The 19978-nt window shown below is 37.7% G+C and overlaps 3 protein-coding genes across 3 annotated transcripts; 2 read left to right on the top strand and 1 right to left on the bottom strand.

The window, feature by feature from the left end:
* Positions 1-761: 761 nt before the first annotated feature.
* Positions 762-5309, bottom strand: LOC134796071 (derlin-2). Its single transcript, XM_063768005.1, has 5 exons — positions 4908-5309; positions 4581-4814; positions 3772-3894; positions 3229-3392; positions 762-2994 (listed from the first exon to the last, which is right to left on the bottom strand). The coding sequence occupies exons 1-5, from the start codon at positions 4998-5000 to the stop codon at positions 2829-2831; spliced, it is 780 nt and encodes a 259-aa protein (XP_063624075.1). The 5' UTR covers positions 5001-5309; the 3' UTR covers positions 762-2828.
* A 193-nt stretch (positions 5310-5502) lies between these two features.
* Positions 5503-7240, top strand: LOC134796070 (trafficking protein particle complex subunit 13). Its single transcript, XM_063768004.1, has one exon. It carries the CDS (start codon positions 5651-5653, stop codon positions 6857-6859), a length of 1209 nt encoding a protein of 402 aa, XP_063624074.1. The 5' UTR covers positions 5503-5650; the 3' UTR covers positions 6860-7240.
* Positions 7241-7983: 743 nt separating this feature from the next.
* On the top strand, positions 7984-17745 carry LOC134796574 (cytoplasmic phosphatidylinositol transfer protein 1). The gene is made up of 9 exons (XM_063768751.1): positions 7984-8152; positions 8502-8650; positions 8958-9046; positions 9226-9233; positions 9348-9419; positions 13162-13291; positions 15221-15345; positions 15975-16100; positions 17552-17745. The coding sequence occupies exons 1-9, from the start codon at positions 8102-8104 to the stop codon at positions 17687-17689; spliced, it is 888 nt and encodes a 295-aa protein (XP_063624821.1). The 5' UTR covers positions 7984-8101; the 3' UTR covers positions 17690-17745.
* Positions 17746-19978: the final 2233 nt, after the last annotated feature.

The raw sequence follows: 19978 nt of genomic DNA, 5'->3' as shown, positions 1-19978 counted from the left end.
TTTTTTCAGCTCTAATAGATCACTGAGCTAAGCCGCGGACGAAGTCGAACATAGCGAAACTAAAGGGCCTTTTGATCGCTTTATGTCATTAACATAACGTCACTGATACGCCTAGGCGCAAGCGAGCTAATGTAAACCTTACGTGAAAGTCTGAAGGTTAACTTTGACAGCGTCCGCCATAACACTTATAGTTGTCCATGGCGCTGTGGGCATGACTAGTTACGACGCCTTTAGGTGTTCTTGGCGTTTAAAAGGTTAAGGCCGGCCAGAGCACACCGAATGCGTGCGCGTAGCACGTGCGCATTCGCAAAAATGTTAGAGACGTGCAATCACACGTCACGCACCCGGTTAGCGGTGTGCCGTCTCTTAAGGCCCCTGTACACACTGGGCCAGCGCCGGCCAGTCCAAGGGACGCATCCATGCGGTAGAATGAGATAGCAATATCACTTGCTCCCTCTAAGTCTAACGCATAAATGCGTCCCCCAGACTGGCCCAGTGTGTACAGGGGCCTTTATGTGCAGACCTTAAAGGGATTCCTGGCTGACAATGGACACTAGCAATCCCAAAGGTGCATATCGACGGCGAAGTACCATGAACTCCTAACTAACAATTTTACACATTTTCATTCGCTTAGTAAAAATAGTTAGGAGTTCATGGTACTTAGCCGCCGATATTCGTATCAATTGTAAAATAAACAGACACAAACTGGTACCTTTTGAATATTAAAAATGGATCCAGATATGTATTATAAAAAAATCCAGTTATGGGCCACATCATTTATTCACATACAAATCCCCACATTGAAGAAACCCTACACAACTGAATGAATACAAAACACATTTATCTTATTCTTATTATAAAAAATATTTACAGGACAGACATTGATACTGTGTGTCGTTCCGTATTAACCTAACGAGTGATACGAATTTACGTCGTTATAAACGATGCTCCTATACAAAACGTGTCGTTTTGAAAATATTTATTTTATACGGAACAACACTATATTCTATGTACAACTTGAGTGAAAGTAGACAAGTAAAATTGCAAATGACCTAGGACTGACCGGATCTACATTTTCAATAAAATTTCATAGTGGATCAAAATAAGAACTTTAAATTCAAGTTACTGAGCAAAGTAAACGCAGATGGAGCTGCAGCCTATAAGGTAAAGTGAGTTCTAATTTCACAATTTAAAAATTCAATGGGTTAGGCAAGCCCAAGGCTAACTTAATAAAATGTAAACTATTTTGAACCGTAATTCCTTGCTACTAGAATCAATTTTAAGTTGAAGGGTTACGATTACGAAATTGACTTCATAAGGTAGGTATGTTTTTTTCCCTGAACTACGCCGTAATATCTTTGAGACTGACTGTATATACTCATGATATTGAATAAATATGTTATAATTTATTTTTTATTAAATAAAAAACTAAACACCGAAAATAGTCACAATGGCGCTGTCAACAAATTTAAAATAACTATACGGAAATCAAAGTAACAATCGACACAAAAAATGGAAGCACTAAATTATAAGCTGATAGTTTTAATAAACTGAAAGTAACCCTTTACTCGATTATTGCGAAGCATTAGGCTTAGAACGCACTACGATTAATTTCTGTATCGCAGTGCGTTGTAAGCCCTAAACGGGGCGCGCACAAATTTTAAATTTTCAGTACTGATAAATAGATACGCGCTAACGTATAAACCGAACACATCTGAATCTGTATGTAAATTAAATTTGAAGGTAAAAAAGTTAAGACGTTATTGCATCATTACTATTATTAGCCAAATAGCCAGTTCTAGGTGCATGTTACTCTCTTGAAACAAATATATTATATCGTTTGCAATGCTCGTAAAAAGTTTTAATTGAAAACAAGGTAAATAAAATTTTGTCATATAAGCTAAACTAAATTCCTTTGGTCTTCAATTTGTAGAACTATTTATCTTTATTTAAAACTCACTCAAGGCGAGCACTGTAGGAGGAAAGTGGCATGATGGAGCCAGATTTTGAAATAGCCAAAAATTTAATGGTTAGTTCTCGATTCGCCGGATTCTCTTATACCTACTCGGATTGTGACATACTTACTAAACTAAATCCGGCGAATCGGGAACTAACCAAATTTATTTGTTTTAAGTAGTGAGCACAATAATTTTCCGTCACACAAAATTCGAAACTACCAAGCAAGCTATATATGCTATGTAAGTGGCTCTTTCAAAATCTGGCTCCTTCATGCCGCTTTCCCTCTATAATTCAATGCCTTTTCCTAACTCCTAACGAAATAGCATTTAGAACATTCGCCTCCTGTAGCATTTTATTACTGGGCACGATCTTTTTGCCTTGTAAATTTCGTATTCCAGTTGTCTATTTCGCTGCTCCCGTCCTATGGTGACTTATAAAATTATATTGATCATACATATGTAGTGAGAATATCTTAGGGTATCGATAAATAAAGCATACTTTCAGCGAGAAACCCAAGAAACCATATATATATATCTGATTGCGACTGTACCTCCGTGTCCACCACTCTTAAGGCTGATTTAGACGGCGTGCGAACTCGCATGCGAGTTTCATTACATTGCGGGCTTTGATCAGTCGGTTGGATTGGACGTAACCCATTGTCCGCAATGCAACTAAAATCGCATGCGAGTTCACGCGCCGTCTAAATCAGCCCTTACATAATTAGGGTTATATACTGACACAAAAAGAAAATAGAACTTTAATTTCACAGTCCCAAATTTCAGGTTCCTAGGCCTGTGGGAAAGGTTTTATCACTAGATCTGTATGTACCGCCTAATATGACTGTCTATGACACTGTACAGTTTGAGATCTTATCTGGCGTCGCCTTCCGCATTAGGGTTTTGATTGGCATTAGCATTGGGGTTGGCATCGTCTTCAGGGTTCCGCCGCCAGTTGAAGCCGCCTGGCCGGATATTGTCGAGCTCTGGTAGGGGCTCGTAGTCCGGATCTTCAGAGGCTGGGTCGAAGAGTTTCTTCCTGGAATTAAAATAAATGTTATAGTTAACTGGTCTTGGTAACAGTCTGACTGTACCCACCTATCACATACATTAACCACTTAACCGCCGTTTTACGAATGTGGTACGTTGTCATTATGACGTTTCGTTAAAGTTCATAGTCGTTTACCGAAAAACTCGTCAGTGGGTAGGGCTGGCATATGAACACTTGAACAGTAAATAAAAACATCAGTATGCAGTATCTGGCAATACTTACAAGAATTTTGGCGTTTTAAGTATTTTCTGTCCACCCCTCTTCCTCGGAAGTACATCTTCCAAGAAGAAGTAGATGTGGCCAATGGCCATGCCGACCAAATCTACTGATATTGCGTTCCCTAGCAGTACAGAGAAGCCGAGTAGGACCCACGGTAGGTAGGGGGCCTGGAAATAAATCAGTTTATTAATAAAAATAAATAAATAAAGGGATTCTTATAGCATGTAATGGTTATCAATATAAATCGTTTTATTAAGCCTTTTTTTGCATTCCTCTAAATTTGTTGATGAGTATATTTCAACCAAGAGCTTTATTTTATACAACTCTATGACTTTGGAAACTTTTTTTTGTACTTGTATTATATTGAATCCAAGATTTTCTTAGATATATTAGATTTCAGCACTAAATTACATAACTCTTATTGTGGTGTTAAAAAAAAAGTTGAAGTTGTTGAGCTGGTATCAAATATACTGGCTAATTGGCTATATTCCTGACCAATCCATGGTAAGAAATAGTGATTAGCATAAATAACTTGTAAATGCTTACCTGAAAATTCATCAGGCCGAAGAAGTTCATCCGAACAAATACATTCCGACGAGACCACACATACACAATCATGATGGTGAATGCCTGTCCTAAAAATAATAGGTTAACGAAAAAGGCACACAACTGTAGAAAGAGTTAAGGTTACATACATAGTTGAAATGATTATGGAATTAGTAATTTCTAAATTGCACTTGACAACCAAAGGAAAATTACTGCAATTTTTACTTCTATTTATTTATTACTCATTTTTAATGCTGTTGCACATGTTAATTTCTTTGTAAACATTGGTAATTAAAATTACCCCCTTATTCATAAATGTCTACTAAAGTTGACAAGCCGATAATAATTGTTTGTCCCTTTCCATCATACCAATACGTCAGAAAGGGACAAACAATTATTATTGGCTTGTCAACTTTAGTAGATGTTTATGAATAAGGGGGTTAGTGTGTAATTTAAAAAAAGGAAAGCTAATGTTGGCAAACAAGGAATTGTTTTCCTAATATAGAAAAAGTGGAAGATATATCGCAGACTACAGACTTTTTCTAGTTGGAACCATTATAATCTGTGCATTTTTTACCTCATTGCAGAATGAGTATACCAAACTATAAAAATAGTTAAGTTTTGAATGGTTAGTTTCACTAGACTTAATATCAACCAGGATATGAACTGTGATTAACTTTTGTATTATTTTCCATGTGTTAGATGCATGAAACAGCGTTGAAATATCGGGAGCTCAAAAACAATAAAAAAGGTAATCATGGTTCATATCCCGGTTGATATAAGTATAAAAATAGTTGTAAAAAGGATACAATCATCAGTACTCCTCCAAACACAAACATAACAACAAAATCAGCTGTTCTTCCTCTAAATGACCCTTCTTCCAGCATCCTACAGTATCTATATGTAAATATCATATTGAAGAAGAAATTAAAATTTAAGTTCCCAAAAAAGAGGAATGTGGACACCAGCCGCCATAGCTGGTACTTCCTGAGGATCAGTATAGGGTTGAAATATAGTTGAAATGGCGACACTAGGTCCAGTTGCTGAAAAAAAAAATGTAAGTGGCTAATTATATAGAAAGCGCATGATTTCAATATGAATTTGCAATATGGGCTAAAGCTTGAGAAAATACTTACGACTGCTAGACTTGTGACAACGCAAGCGGTTGTATAGGCCCTAGTGACCGGTGGTATGAGCATATACTCTTGAAGAAAAGTTTGGTACGCCATTATTGCACACAGAACTTAATTTATAACCAAAACCAGCTAACTAGAAAAAACTACAAAACGAAATTAGCTGATAGATAAGTCACGGACTCAACATGATTGGGCCACATCAGAATTGTACAAAATGTTACACGCTTACTTATAGGTGCACAGTTTAATGTTCACTACGAGTTGATATAGCTCTCATTTTACCAATTGTCTTTCTGTTTATAGTACATTTAAACTTGCCGTGATAGTATTTTCCTTTTATTTGCAAAAGAAAATCAAAGCCATAAAAGCAAAAGGGAAAACATTGAAGCTATATTGATGCATTCAAAATATTTTACCTAATGTCAAAAGGTATGAGATGACAATGCAGAACTCATTCATCTGAACGCATCGTAGTTGTTTGAGTTATAGTTTAAATCGCGTGTTATGTTATAAAAGTGAAAGTACAATTTGGACAAGACGCTTCCAAATTGTCAGTAGTGTCAACATGACATGACAACCCACAGAATTTGTAATCTATGATTTAACTTTCTTTAAATTAAATGCAATAAATGCATTCAAGATACGTAGACATTGTAGTAATTCAATTACAATAGTACTAACTTGTTACCTATATATCTGTCTAAAAATCTGAAGTTCATTCGAACATAATATTTTAGCACAAAATGGATCCCAAAGATAGTAGTGAACATTTGGTAGCCTTAAAGGTGATGAGGCTCACAAAACCAGCTCTGATAAGTCCGAAAATCGTGACATGTGATTCAAAAGATTTGCCAGGTAACATATTCAACAATTTCCTCAAAGATGATGCTACTGCAGTTACTCAAATGGAGACTTTGGCAGCTGGTCAATTCCTATTGTTGCCGCAGAGTTTCGGTAACATTTATTTAGGTGAAACATTTTCTTGTTACGTTTGTGTTCATAATGAAACCAATCAACCTGTTCAAAGTGTCTCAATTAAGGCAGATCTGCAGACAAACTCCCAAAGGATACCTCTCACAACCCAACAAAGTCAGACTCCCTCTATGCTTGATGTAGACGACACACTCAGCGATGTTATACACCATGAAGTGAAGGATTTGGGCACACACATCCTAGTTTGTGAAGTAACCTACATGTCAAATTACAACACCCTAGCCTCATTTAGAAAGTTCTTCAAATTTGAAGTAATGAAACCACTTGATGTCAAGACCAAGTTTTACAATGCTGAATCAGATGATGTTTACCTAGAAGCACAAGTTCAGAACATCACATCTGGACCCATCACTCTTGATCAAGTCTCACTGGAGAGCTCACAGCAATTCACCGTAAAATCCTTGAATGAGGATGAAAATGGAGATTCTGTATTTGGTGATGTCACATTGTTGCAACCTCAAGAAAGTTGTCAATACCTGTATTGCCTGACCCCTAGGGAAAGCATTGCAAATGAAATAAAGCTTTTAGCTTTAGCAAAGAATATTGGCAAACTAGACATTGTATGGAGATCAAACTTGGGAGAGAAAGGAAGATTGCAAACTAGTCAACTTCAAAGAGTTACTCCTGATTATGGGGACATAAGGTTAACTTACGAAAGCTTGCCAAGCAAAGTGGCAGTTGATGAGCCATTCAATTTTAAATGTAAGATAGTCAATGCCAGTGACAGGACTTTAGACCTGATTCTGAAGTTACGGTCCAATACGGACTCAAGTCTGCTGTGGTGTGGTATATCCAACAGGAAACTGGGCCCGCTGGAACCAGGCAAGGCAGTACTGGTGGACCTCACTGCACTGCCCATGAATACCGGTCTGCACAACATCACTGGAGTAGCTTTAGTAGACTTGTTTTTGAAAAGAACATACCATTATGATGATTTAGCAACTGTATTTGTATTTTGAACATATTATGTTTGTAAATATTTGCAATGCTGCTACATACTTAACTGTCATTAGGTCATTACGTTATATTATACAGCTCTTAAATGAATAATATTGTGCTATATTATAAATCAGGTTAATCTGTATCCATTTATCCAGTATTAAGAGCAATGTCATTTAGAGGAACTGTTCTTTATTCTATGAAGATCAATTAATTTACTCCAAATACCTTGTGCCCATGTAAAGCAAGCAAACATTCGTTTTTAAATGGAGCTAGGATGAAATAGGAGCTATATAGAATCAAAATGTTATGGTTCAATTCACTTGCTAGCCTTATACAAGTTATACATATGTGCAAATAAAACAGTGATTTTCTGCATTAAGTACATCTTCTAATATTTAAATAACTTGAATGGAAATGCACAATACAATTAAATTATTACTAATTCATAAATAAATGATATGAAATTAAAGTAAGTTTTATTTGGCCGTTATTAATAGTTCCCTACATGACGACTGAACTAAATTTGAATTTTCGCAGCTTTCTCGGTAGAATCTGTCTGTGAGGCCACTGAAACTTCTCTGAAGTTTTCAGCAAAAACCCGCCCTGATGACAATACGTTAATTATTTTGTTGATGTAAATTTAATAATAAGATGAAAGGCAGCCAAAGTAATATCGTATTTTGAATCGCGTATCATTTGTTCGTCTATTTTCACTTATTTTCCCTCTTGCCCTTAGAGAATATAACCAAACGGAGTGGTCATTAACAGGCGTTCCCCTCTGTCGAAAATAGGCGGCCAATGGTCAACGACATGTCAACCACATGTATGGACAGACGTTTATCTGACATGGCTATGTTTACGTTACGTATACATTTGATGTGCCCCTCCCCCGCAAAAAACGGCAGACTATTTTGTACCGAAAATTATAGACATGGCGTCTCCGTTGGTTATATCCTCTAAGCTCTTGCCTAGTAAACGCTTCATCGGTTCGCCAGACAGTCCGGTGGTATGTTCGTACCTTAAGCTATTTCATTGCCATGAACTGGCAACATTTCTTAAATTTTCCGCATTTTACAGCGGAAATGGGCTTGTCAATGTCAAATTCCTTTGTCAAGTTTGACAGTAGCTTGTCAAGTTCACTGGTTACATTTTTACAGTAGATTCTTCAGAGTTATCTATTTATCAATTCGTGTTTCTTGAAAGAGAATCTTCTTAATATACAATAAATTAATAACATAAATTATAAAACCTATTTCAATATGGTTCTCACAAAAGAATACAGAATATCCATGCCTATGACGGTCGAAGAGGTAGGTTTTATTGTAACTCGTAGCATATCTTTGTTAAATACTTAATTTAATTAATAAGATTAATTTGGTTGCAACTGAAATTAATATAAACGCCATTTAAGCTTAAATTCCAATTTACGTGCCGTATAATACCTTTGGCAGAGTATCTTTAAGTGTAGGTTACAGGTACATAATTTTTCAGTAATCTTTTCATATAACGTTTTTTGCTCCATGCATCGCAAATCAAAGCAAAACTACTTTTCTACTCACGATTTTTTTCTTGTTCCATTAAGTTAGCATTCTATTTAAAGATAGCTGGTAGTGTGATGTTTCTTATACGAATATTACGATATTTCCATGAACTTCACAGTATCGTATTGGCCAGCTGTACATGATAGCGCGTCACAGTTTTGAACAGTCCAGCAATGGGGAGGGTGTGGAAGTGGTGGCCAATGAACAGGTGAATGATGAGGTCAATGGCCACGGCCAGTATACAGAGAAGAGGATTCACTTATCAAGGTAATACAATCCTTCTAAAAAGATTACAAAATCATGTTCAAGTAATAACTGGCTAATTTTCGTAAAGTGTTTTAATTCTTTGATTGCCAAGATCTAGCTGTAATATTATAAATATAAGTAAAAACTCATTTAAAATTTAACTCAGTCAGTCAGTTTATTCTGCTATACATTCTATTCTACAAGTTCATTCAGTATATTTGTTCCACCTAAGTCTTGCGCTACATTATCTAAAATGTAAAGTTATCTTTATATAATTTTGATTTAACAAAGACATCTTAATTCAATGAAACAAACCTCTTTTTTTCAGCCATCTGCCCTACTGGATACAGTCAATGACTCCAAAAATATTTTACATCACAGAAAAGGCTTGGAACTACTACCCCTTCACCATTACTGGTAATGTACTTAGTTTATCCGAGTGTAATTTTAATCCTATTATAATCTTCTTCAAATATACAGGACCAAGTTTGCACAAAAAATATTACAGTTCGCTTGAGCCCTAATAATTAGGCAAAAATGTTCTGAAAGTAAAATTGTTACTAATATACCTTTTTATTTTTCATGCTCCTGCACAGAATACACAGTAAGTATTTGAAATCATTTGTGATCAGTTTTATTTACCATACAATTCAGGAAAACAGAAAAAAAATAATTTTTAGTTTTTAAGTTAGTTTATATATAGACCTTTATTTTTCAGTGCTCCTTTATCCCAAAATTCTCCATATCAATACAAACAAGATATGAAGATAACAATGGAACAACAGAAAATGTAAGTAAACCACTTTTCACTGTTCATAGATAAAAGTCATCTTTTCTGATTCGTAGAGGAATCAAAACCGGTGTGAGATTGAAAGTGAAGCCAAGCTCTCACTGGCCTTCTTACTTGTATGTGTTTCAAAATGTCTTAAAACAGTGCATAACTGTATTATAACATTATACGCATTGCCTCGGCCGAGGCACGTCTCCAACGCGGCAATGTCCTCGCAAGGCGGCTCGTTCTGTGTGGACCCGCCTTATTAAAACCTTTCAGTGTAAAGTTCTTGCAGTTTCTTTGCAGCAGGACTGTTGAATTATTGACCCTAGAGTTGGACCGAGATAATTCTGCATAGAATTTTCAATGACGAAGCTTGCCTATTGTCATTGTTAGTGTCCATTTTCTATGAAAATATGACAGTTATAATGATACTCCCTCACTTTGTTCTATTCAAATCAGCGCAGACTTAGCTTAGACGGACTCTAGTTATATTTAATAGTACTCATACTCTAGTAATTTATAATATATAAGTTAATTGCACAGCCTTAAGAGCGCTATTACATTTCGGCGTTGAGCGAGTTTAGGTATTTTACGCGCTGCGGCAGGCCGTGCGAGCTCAGTATGCCGATCCCTTCTACCACACTCGCACTACAATGATGGATTAAACATTCTTGATCCTTCGCGAAGCATATTGAAATCAACCATAACAACACTAACTGTACTTAACTTTTAAAGTTCTAAAACTGTTATTTGGTAAGTACGAAAATACTAAATGCAGTGCAAATGTACATAGGGGCTGTTCATAAATTACGTCATCTATTTTTGACGATTTTTGACCTTCCCCACCCCTCAAATCATCCAAAAATCAAGCTTCGGATGAATCTGTTTCCTCCTACGTCATGTTACCATCATCCGATGTCCAGACCCCCCCCCCCCCCACTCCTCCCATTTGAAACGACGTAATTTATGAATAGCCCCATACTCGTACTTATGAAGGTATATTACTCGAAAGAAATTATAGGTACCTACTCGCTTATTTACATGTTTCGTCATTGCATTTGGTACCTATAGGTTGTAAAGTTTGTATCAACGAGGGTTTAAAAACGAACTGGTACTGAGGATCTGATGATGATTAAGGTGGTCACGGATACCAATCAACCATGTAGTAACATGATTAGGCTCGTTTGATTCGTCTCAACAAGATCTTTGACACTGAAGATACACAGGGTCTGATGATGGAGCTGGAAGGTGGCCACGGGTACCAGTCTATCATGTAACTAAACAACTTCGTGTTTGGGCTCGTTTGATTCGTCTCAACAAGATCTTTGACACTAGGTGATACTCAGAGTCTGATGATGGAGCTGGAAGGTGGTCACCGGTACCAATCAACCATGCAACTAAACCACTTCGTGTTTAGGCTCGTTTTATTCGTTTCAACAAGATCTTTGACACAAGATAGTACTCAGAGTCTGATGTTGGAGCCGGAAGGTGGTCACCGGTACCAATTAACCATGCAACTAAACCACTTCGTGTTTAGGCACGTTTTATTCATCTCAACAAGATCTTTGACACAAGGTAGTACTCAGGGTCTGATGATGGAGCGCGAAGGTGGCGACGGGTACCTGTCTATCATCATCAGCTCCATCATCAGACCCTGAGTAGTATCTTGTGTCAAACATCTTATTGCGACGAATCAAACGAGCCCAAACACGAAGTGGTTCAGTTACATGGTAGACTGGTACCCGTGGCCACAGTCCAGCTCCATCATCAGACCCTGAGTACTAACTTGTGTCAAAGATCTTGTTGCGACGAATCGAACGAAGCCAAACACGAAGTGGTTTAGTTGCATGGTTGATTGGTACCGGTGACCACCTTCCGGATCCATCATCAGACCCTCAGTACTACCTTGTGTCAAAGATCTTGTTGCGACAAATCAAACGTGCCCAAACACGAAGTGGTTTAGTTACATGGTAGACTGGTACCCGTGGCCACAGTCCAGCTCCATCATCAGACCCTGAGTACTAACTTGTGTCAAAGATCTTGTTGCGACGAATCGAACGAAGCCAAACACGAAGTGGTTTAGTTGCATGGTTGATTGGTACCGGTCACCACCTTCCGGATCCATCATCAGACCCTCAGTACTACCTTGTGTCAAAGATCTTGTTGCGACAAATCAAACGAGCCCAAACACGAAGTGGTTCAGTTACATGGTAGACTGGTACCCGTGGCCACCTTCCAGCTCCATCATCAGATCCTGAGTACTATCTTGTGTCCAAGGTCTTGTTGAGACGAATCAAACGAGCCTAAACACGAAGTGGTTTAGGCATGGTTGATTGGTACCGGTGACCACCTTCCGGCTCCATCATCAGACCCTGAGTACTATCTTAAGTCAAAGATCTTGTTGAGACGAATAAAACGAGCCTAAACACGAAGTGGTTTAGTTGCATGGTTGATTGGTACCGGTCACCACCTTCCGGATCCATCATCAGACCCTCAGTACTACCTTGTGTCAAAGATCTTGTTGCGACAAATCAAACGAGCCCAAACACGAAGTGGTTTAGTTGCATGGTTGATTGGTACCGGTGACCACCTTCCGGCTCCATCATCAGACCCTGAGTACTATCTTGTGTCAAAGATCTTGTTGAGATGAATAAAACGAGCCTAAACACGAAGTGGTTTAGTTGCATGGTTGATTGGTACCGGTGACCACCTTCCGGCTCCATCATCAGACCCTGAGTACTATCTTGAGTCAAATAAATACATATAGAATGTCAGGTCGTTTCAAATATTTTTAATCCTGTCCGGTAGTTTATTAAACTGTACCATTATAAATTATAATACTATAAAAACAGTGCTAGGATCAAAGTCTCTCGTTGCGGTTTACACGCACACAGTATTGCGTTTTACACGGCGCCCGCCGCACACAATGATAAAAAACCTCGTCGTCGCCGTTGAAAATGTGCGGAGCCGACCGACACACGTCCTGCCTCTACAAGCTCTGCCGCGGCACTGAGCTGGCGCAGCGCGCGTCATCGGTAATATAGAGTAGTTTTCAAAAAATTGCCAAAAAATTATAGTAGAATTTCATAAACACTAATGTATACCAACAGTATAAGCAAACGTTGCAGATTGCTTGAGTATGAAAATGACTTCGATATTAAGTAGATTTTCGTAGGAATTGACACTTGTTTCGGAGAGAAAATCGAGTTCGTTTTACTTTGATTTTCTCTTTCTCAAAGGTATGTAGGAAAAATATAGTTTGATATGCCTAAAGTACAGGGTATTAGTAATACAAAATAGCCAGGTTTAGCACAGTAAAATTCTCAACATTTCCAAATAAGAGCTCGCCATTCAGTGCTTCACGGGGTTTTTCGGAAACGACCATCAGAAAAAAAATCATTACTAATTTAATAAGTCATTTTTCTAATATTTACAACGATATTTATAAAGATAAGAAGACGCTTTTACTGGAACAAGTACTCATTGTTTCTAATAATGAGCGCAAAGTCCTGAATTTCGTCGACTAGTATCATCAATTTTGCATTATTTCGACTTTTCTTGTAAGAGCGCTCTTAACCTATTTCAGAATAGATAAATGTGTACTAACAATTTTAACGCATTAATGGATTAACACTTTTAATCCATTAATGGACCTTATGTCGCATTGTATTAAGGTTCACAAGTTATAACTAAGCTATGATGGTACATATATACCTACTCTATAGACTACTATTTAACTCATATTTTCCTGTTGCAGTGTCTTGGTTTAACTGACGAGGAACTGGGTAGTCGGGAAGTAGATTTTCTGGACATTGCTTATGATGAGATTAAGCCACATCATTATAAAGAGGCAGAGGACCCCAAGTTCTTCAAATCTGAGAAGACAGGTGAGGGCTATATTACAAACATATTTAGCTTTAAGAGTATAATGTTATCACCGAAATCTCTGATCTTTTTTATGCATGGGAGTCATGGGACACTAGATCATGTTGAGATTAAAATAGAGATTTATAAAGGTAATATATTGACCAAAAAAAATTATAATAATAACAGCATACTTTCAGATCCTCAGCGCAGGCCTAAAAAAGACAAAAAAGACAAAAGAAAAAAAGAAAGACAGACAAAAAAAAGGGCTACAAATATAATGACCACCAAAATATACTTTGGTACCCTAAATAAAAAAATCATGCTTACCAAAAAAAAAATACTGAACACCAATAAACGACTGCACTTCAAATTGTATTCAAATACCAAATATATTGAATGATCACCAAAAATCATTAATGATCACCAAATCTTGAAGACCAAATTAATGCGATATTTTCACCTAAATAAACCACTATGATTACCAAAAAATGTATACATATTACCAAATAAAGTAAACCGATTCCAAAATTACTAGCCCCTCCCGCTCAAACCCCGTACCCCGCACCGCATACCTACCTAACCTAACCTACTTTTCTAGTAGCATTTCGTTATGCTATCAGAAAAGTGGGTTTAGTTAGGTTAGCACTGCGACCCTTACAGCAGCGAAATGGTACTAGAAAAGTAGGTTAGGTTAGGTTTGAACTGCGACCTTTACAGAAACGAAATGCTACTATAAAAGTGGGTTAGGTTTTGAACTGCGACCCTTTCAGAAACGAAATGCTACTAGAAAAGTGGGTTAGGTTAGGTTGGAACTGCGTCCCTCACAGAAACGAAATGCTACTAGAAAAGTAGGGTAGGTTAGGTTTGAACTGCGAACCTTACAAAAACGAAATGCTACTAGAAAAGTGGGTTAGGTTAGGTTTGAACTGCGACCCTTACAGAACCAAACTGCTATCAGAAAAGTGGGTTAGGTTAGGTTTGAACTGCGACCCTTACAGTAACGAAATGCTACTAGAAAAGTGGGTTAGGTTAGGTTTGAACTGTGACCCTTACAGAAAAGAAATGCTACTAGATATGTGGGTTAGGTTAGGTTTGAACTGTGACCCTTACAGAAAAAAATGCTACTAGAAAAGTGGGTTAGGTTAGGTTTGAACTGCGACCCTTACAGAAAAGAAACGCTACTAGAAAAGTGGGTTAGGTTAGGTTTGAACTGCGACCAATACAGAAAAGAAATTCTACTAGAAAAGTGGGTTAGGTTAGGTTTGAACTGCGACCCTTACAGAAAAGAAATGCTACTAGAAAAGTGGGTTAGGTTAGGTTTGAACTGCGACCCTTACAGAAAAGAAATGCTACTAGAAAAAGGTGGCGAAGTGGATTAATTAATTTTATAGGATAACGATATTAACGATATATTAAATATTTGCACATTTTTAATTAAAATGTGGCTACAATTTTGGTGGTCATTTACTATTTTTGGGTTTACAATGATTATTTTGGAGTAATTTGCTTTAATAGGATAGCAAGATTTAAAAATTTGGTTATAATTTTACATTAAAATGGAGTTCTCATTTTGGTGGTCATTTAGTATTTTTGGGTTTACAATGATTTTTTTGGTGTCATTTTCTTTAATAGGATAGCAAGATGTAAAAATTTGGTTATCATTTCACATTAAAATGGGGTTTGAAATTTGGTAAGTAATCATTTTTGGGTTAATAATGATTAGTTTGGTGTCATTTCCTTTAATAGGATAATAAAATGTAATAAAATTGGTAATCATTTCACATTAAAATGGTGTTATAATTTTGGTGATCATTTATTATTTTAGGGTGGTAAAATAGATTTTTTTGGTATTAAATTTTACTAAATCTGGTGATCAGTTAAATAGCAGCCAAAAAAAAGTACATAGAAAGGCAGGGAAAAGAGATGAGTTTTCTTTGTTTTCTTGACAGGGCGCGGGCCATTGGTGGAGGGCTGGCGGGACACCCAGCAGCCCATCATGTGCTGCTACAAGGTCGTGCACGTCAAGTTCGAGGTGTGGGGCCTGCAGACGCGGGTCGAGGAATATGTGCAGGGTGTAAGTTGACATGGATGGAGACCATTTACTAACCCGTTTTCCAGGCTTTTTAACATGCAATGTTAGCTTTCACTTGTAAACCATTATACGACTAATTCTGCCCTCCTAAGCCGAATAGCGCTATCTCAAAAACAAATGATTTTGAAAATGGAATTCTCAGTAATATAAACTAAAGTATACCTAAGTTAGCAATGAATTTTCTTTGAGATAGCGCTCCTTGGCTTAGCAGGGCAGAATTTCTGGTTTCCGATGACGTGTAAAAATTTGTGTCATTTCGGGAACTCTTGTGGTGCGAGTCTAACTCTCAGTTGACCGGTTATTTTTCTAAATATGTATCCCCCACTAAACAAAACGTGTTAGACGTAACATGTGTAACCTATGACTCATCCATTAACTATTATTACGAGTATGTTATCAATATGCTGTAGTATAGGGTACATATCGAATTCCGGAAATGCCTTATCAATGTTGTATACGTGATGTCATTCCAGAAAAAAATCTTGAGTAATACTGAAATATCTAATGAGACCGAAAATAAAAACTTTTGTAAATAGGTATCAATTGGAGTATTATTTGGTATTATAAGTACATGTTTTTTTGTACTAATACGTTTCCCTTCCTTTGCACAGGCGATACGTGAGATTCTCTTATTGGGTCACCGACAAGCGTTTGCGTGGATGGACGACTGGTACAACATGACTCTTGACGACGTTCGAGCTTATGAGAAAGATATGCAAGACAAAACTAATAGCAAGGTAAGTTATCCAATACTTTGTTAGGTCTAGAGATGGGCCGAATATGGACTTTGCCGAATACGAATACCTATTCGGTTCAGATCATACCGAACCGAATATTCGGTTGGGCTAAAACTGCCAAAAACACTGAAATCAAGTTCATACAGGTCCGCGATCTGACCTCCGCACGTGTTTTTGACCTTTCCTCTCTGAAAATAAATGGAACCGTCTCATGCCTGACCGCGAAGCGCACACGCGTCAGCTAGTGAACGCCCTTAAAAATAATTTGTTTATTCGGTAAATATTCGGCAGTTCGAACCTAACTATTCGGCCGAATACGAACATTGAAAAGTATGCCGTAAGGTGTATTCGGGTATTACCGAATGTCGGATAATTCCGAAATTCAGATGAAAATCACCCTTAATCCCATCATAATAACTCTTTCGGAATTATCCGACAGTTTTCGACATTCGGAATTACCCGAGTAAACCTTATATGCCGAATACCGAATAATTACCGAATATTTTGCCACACCCCAAGGGGTTTCATGTACTGTATACTAGTGTTATGTTGAAAGAAATTAAATTAAATTCGGCTCATCTCTATTAGGTACTGATAAATCATTTAACGTCAGTTTGATTTTCTACTTTAACACAAACAAAATAAAGTCGATATTCAGACACGCTGCCCAATAAAACGTGTGTCAGACACGTTTACGTCGAAGGACGTAAAGGCCATGTGGCGATTCAACAAACTGAGCGAACAAGACTAAATTAGGATTGCACAACAGCCAATTCGATAATTAAAATTTCTTAAGCTACCAAAAAGCTTTTAACTCGATTAAACTACTGCTCTCATAGACAACAATTGGGCTTACAGTTTGTAAACGCTTTATTTTGTCACCCATCCAGAACTTACAGCCACTTGTACAGCCGGGCGGTCATATTTAGGCATTTTAGTGACCCTATGCGAATAAGGCCTAATTTACCCAGAGGGCTGTGCTTTGGAAAGCATGTTAAGTCGTCAATCCCAATTGTTGTCTATGGAAGGTCTGATGGCAGTCGTTTTCGTAAAAACTAGTGCCTACGCCAATTCTCGGGATTAGTTGTCAAGCGGATCCCAGGCTCCCATGAGCCGTGGCAAAAAGCCGGGATAACGCGAGGACGAAGAGTGTCGCTATGCGATGCTAGATCAGAAAATTATTTAGGGCTAAGTTACAAGGTTGTTATCTTTCATTACGTGGTTCAAGCGAAGGCTTGAACATGTAAATAGCCGGGTCCACACAGAGATACGCACAAAACGGGCAGTGCAGACGTGCCTCGCGCGCGCCGCTTCGACCGAGGCAAGTCTTCACTGGCCGTTTTGTGCGCGAGGAAATTGCCTCGCGTGTATGCTCGCTCTTTGTTTACCCGGCTAATAAGCGGTTCAATGTTTCGACACTGAGATTCATTACATTACTTTGTTCGTTGTAGCTGAAAGCTGAAGAAGCGGCCCCCGCGACGCCGTCAGACCCCAAGAAGTCGCCGTCTTCCAAACCACAAACGCCTAAGACCCCACAGAGCGCGAGCTCCACGCCCACAGAACCCCGGTCTTGGTTTACCTGGTCTTAAGTGTTTATAGGTAAGTAAATACTCAGAGCAAATACGCTATTTTTGTGCGAAAACAGAAATTACCGCTGTCATTGTTAATCTTTAATATTCTAATGATTCGTTCTTTGTCATCTAAAATGAACGTTAATTTCCTAATGTCGAGAGAGGTGGGGAGAACCACTTTGTCCATCCTATGATGATCTCGTGAAAAAATAATGTCATGATACCAATACCACGTCAATAAGAAATAACATTTATAAACGTATAACACTTTAAACTCTCGCGTTTTGTACACATATTTAATTACACAAACGGGTCTACCGCGATATAATTTCATTGTTTTTACCTTTAATTCCGACGTTTCAGCTGAGTTGCACCAGCTGTGGTCACGGAAAGACTGACGTCCCAACAAATGTCAACGGAGATATTAATAAAACACCACTAAACTACCCGAAATTAGTTTATAAAAATGTTCGGGGTAGACAAAGAAATTGCAGCTACCCGTTAAAGTTTAATGTTTATTGTCCACGGCACGACACGCAACACTCACAGTATCCGTACACTGGTCCGAAGATATATCCGCTGGTTTCAACATTTGAATCACTGGTCCCCAAGTAGACGATAATTTGTACCCGTCCTCACGATTGAAATTTTTAGGGTGTTTTTTAATTTCAATCGCCTCTCTCACGATCCGCGGATAATAGTGTCGCTCGTTGGAATTAAAAGTAAAAACAATGAAATTATATCGCGGTAGACCCGTTTGTGTAATTAAATATTTATAAACGTGTTTAAGAGTGGCGTATCTGTGTTTATACTTAGTGTAATTTGTTAGTAAAGTTCAGGTCACTTCATACAATAAGCTGATCTCATTAAGATAATGCTTTCTTGCTGACAAGAGCTTTATATCGCGAAGTAGTCTTAGATTGATCACCTGTTTACATTATAAACGGCGGCCGCTTATTGTATGGAGTGAACTTTCTATACTATTCATCCGTGTTGACGATATGTGAAATATGTGTTAACCTTCCTATGTTGTGTGAATAGTAGTGATTGAAGACCATGAAAACTATTAGTGCAATTGTTTTAGTTTAAAGACAAGAATGTGACGTTCCACCGTCGGACGGGCCCTACTTCGTGTAGCATCGCATAGGGGCGTCGCGCGTCGTTAATAATAGCTTAAGCGCCGAACGCTATAAGGTACCTTTATCCGTGAAACGTCATAAATGGTTAAGAATCTAAAAAATGGTTCCTATGCTATGCTGTGTATATACGGGGTGTTTTTCAACCCTTAGCCAAATTTCTATGGGCACACCGCGAATCAAAATTTGGCTCACCCATAGAAAATATCGAACAACCAATACGTAAGTAAGCCATTTTATCGCGATTTCGGTGTTGGTCCCATCCCATACATACTAAACATTTTCTCATGCTACGAGTATAGTCACCTGAGTCACCTCGCATAATTTGGCTAAGGATTGGGAAACAGTATGTATATTAAAGTAATATAGTACGTACAGTAGTATAAATATTTAGTTCACAAAGTCCGTTCATTTTGAGATAGGTAGATAATTTTATAGAGATTTTATTGTAGTTGGATATACCTTTAGGTTTAGATGAACCTTTATGTACTCTTGAGCCTGCTTAGCTGTTGATTGTATGTTTCTTGTTTACGCAAGAGAAATTGAAGAGAAATAACGTGATCGATTCCTATAAATATCGTGGCGACATTTAGTGACTTCGGAAAGAAAAAAATCTAATTCGGAATACTTTGGCTCCATATTAGGCAAAGGATTAATAAAGTTTCAAGAGCGGAGGACTTTGTGTCACGCAATAAATGTGTAGTGTTCATGAGAACTAAGATGTGTCCAGATCTGACGAACGCACCGGGAATGTCCTTCGCCTGCGAACAGCTCACATCGCTGGCTCAATATTACAGGGTTCTATGTTCACTTTTATCTAACTGAAATTTGAACATTGTCATAATGACATTAAGTCGAATTTCAATTATCTTGAAAATGTAACATAGAACCCTGTAATATTGGGCCAGCGACATGCTGCTGCGTGAATTATATAGTACGATATAGTTACGAACGTGCATTTCGCGATCGGCTCGCGCGGTATTTGCCAGATCTGGACGCACCTTTATAAAATTGCATTCCGTTATAATGTAATGTCACCATTAGTTAACAATTATTTAAAAAGCGCGTGTAGCGTAAATGTTAATTAGCTTTATACAAATGTATGTTATTGGTGTTACTTACCAGTGTTAAGTGTTACTAAATTCACTTCCATTTATCTATGGCCTTCTTA

Source organism: Cydia splendana, chromosome 13 (assembly GCF_910591565.1).
Source record: "Cydia splendana chromosome 13, ilCydSple1.2, whole genome shotgun sequence".
Lineage (NCBI taxonomy): Eukaryota > Metazoa > Arthropoda > Insecta > Lepidoptera > Tortricidae > Cydia > Cydia splendana.
The sequence above is the reverse complement of the archived record's forward strand: the minus strand, read 5'-3'. Positions and strand labels throughout refer to the sequence as shown.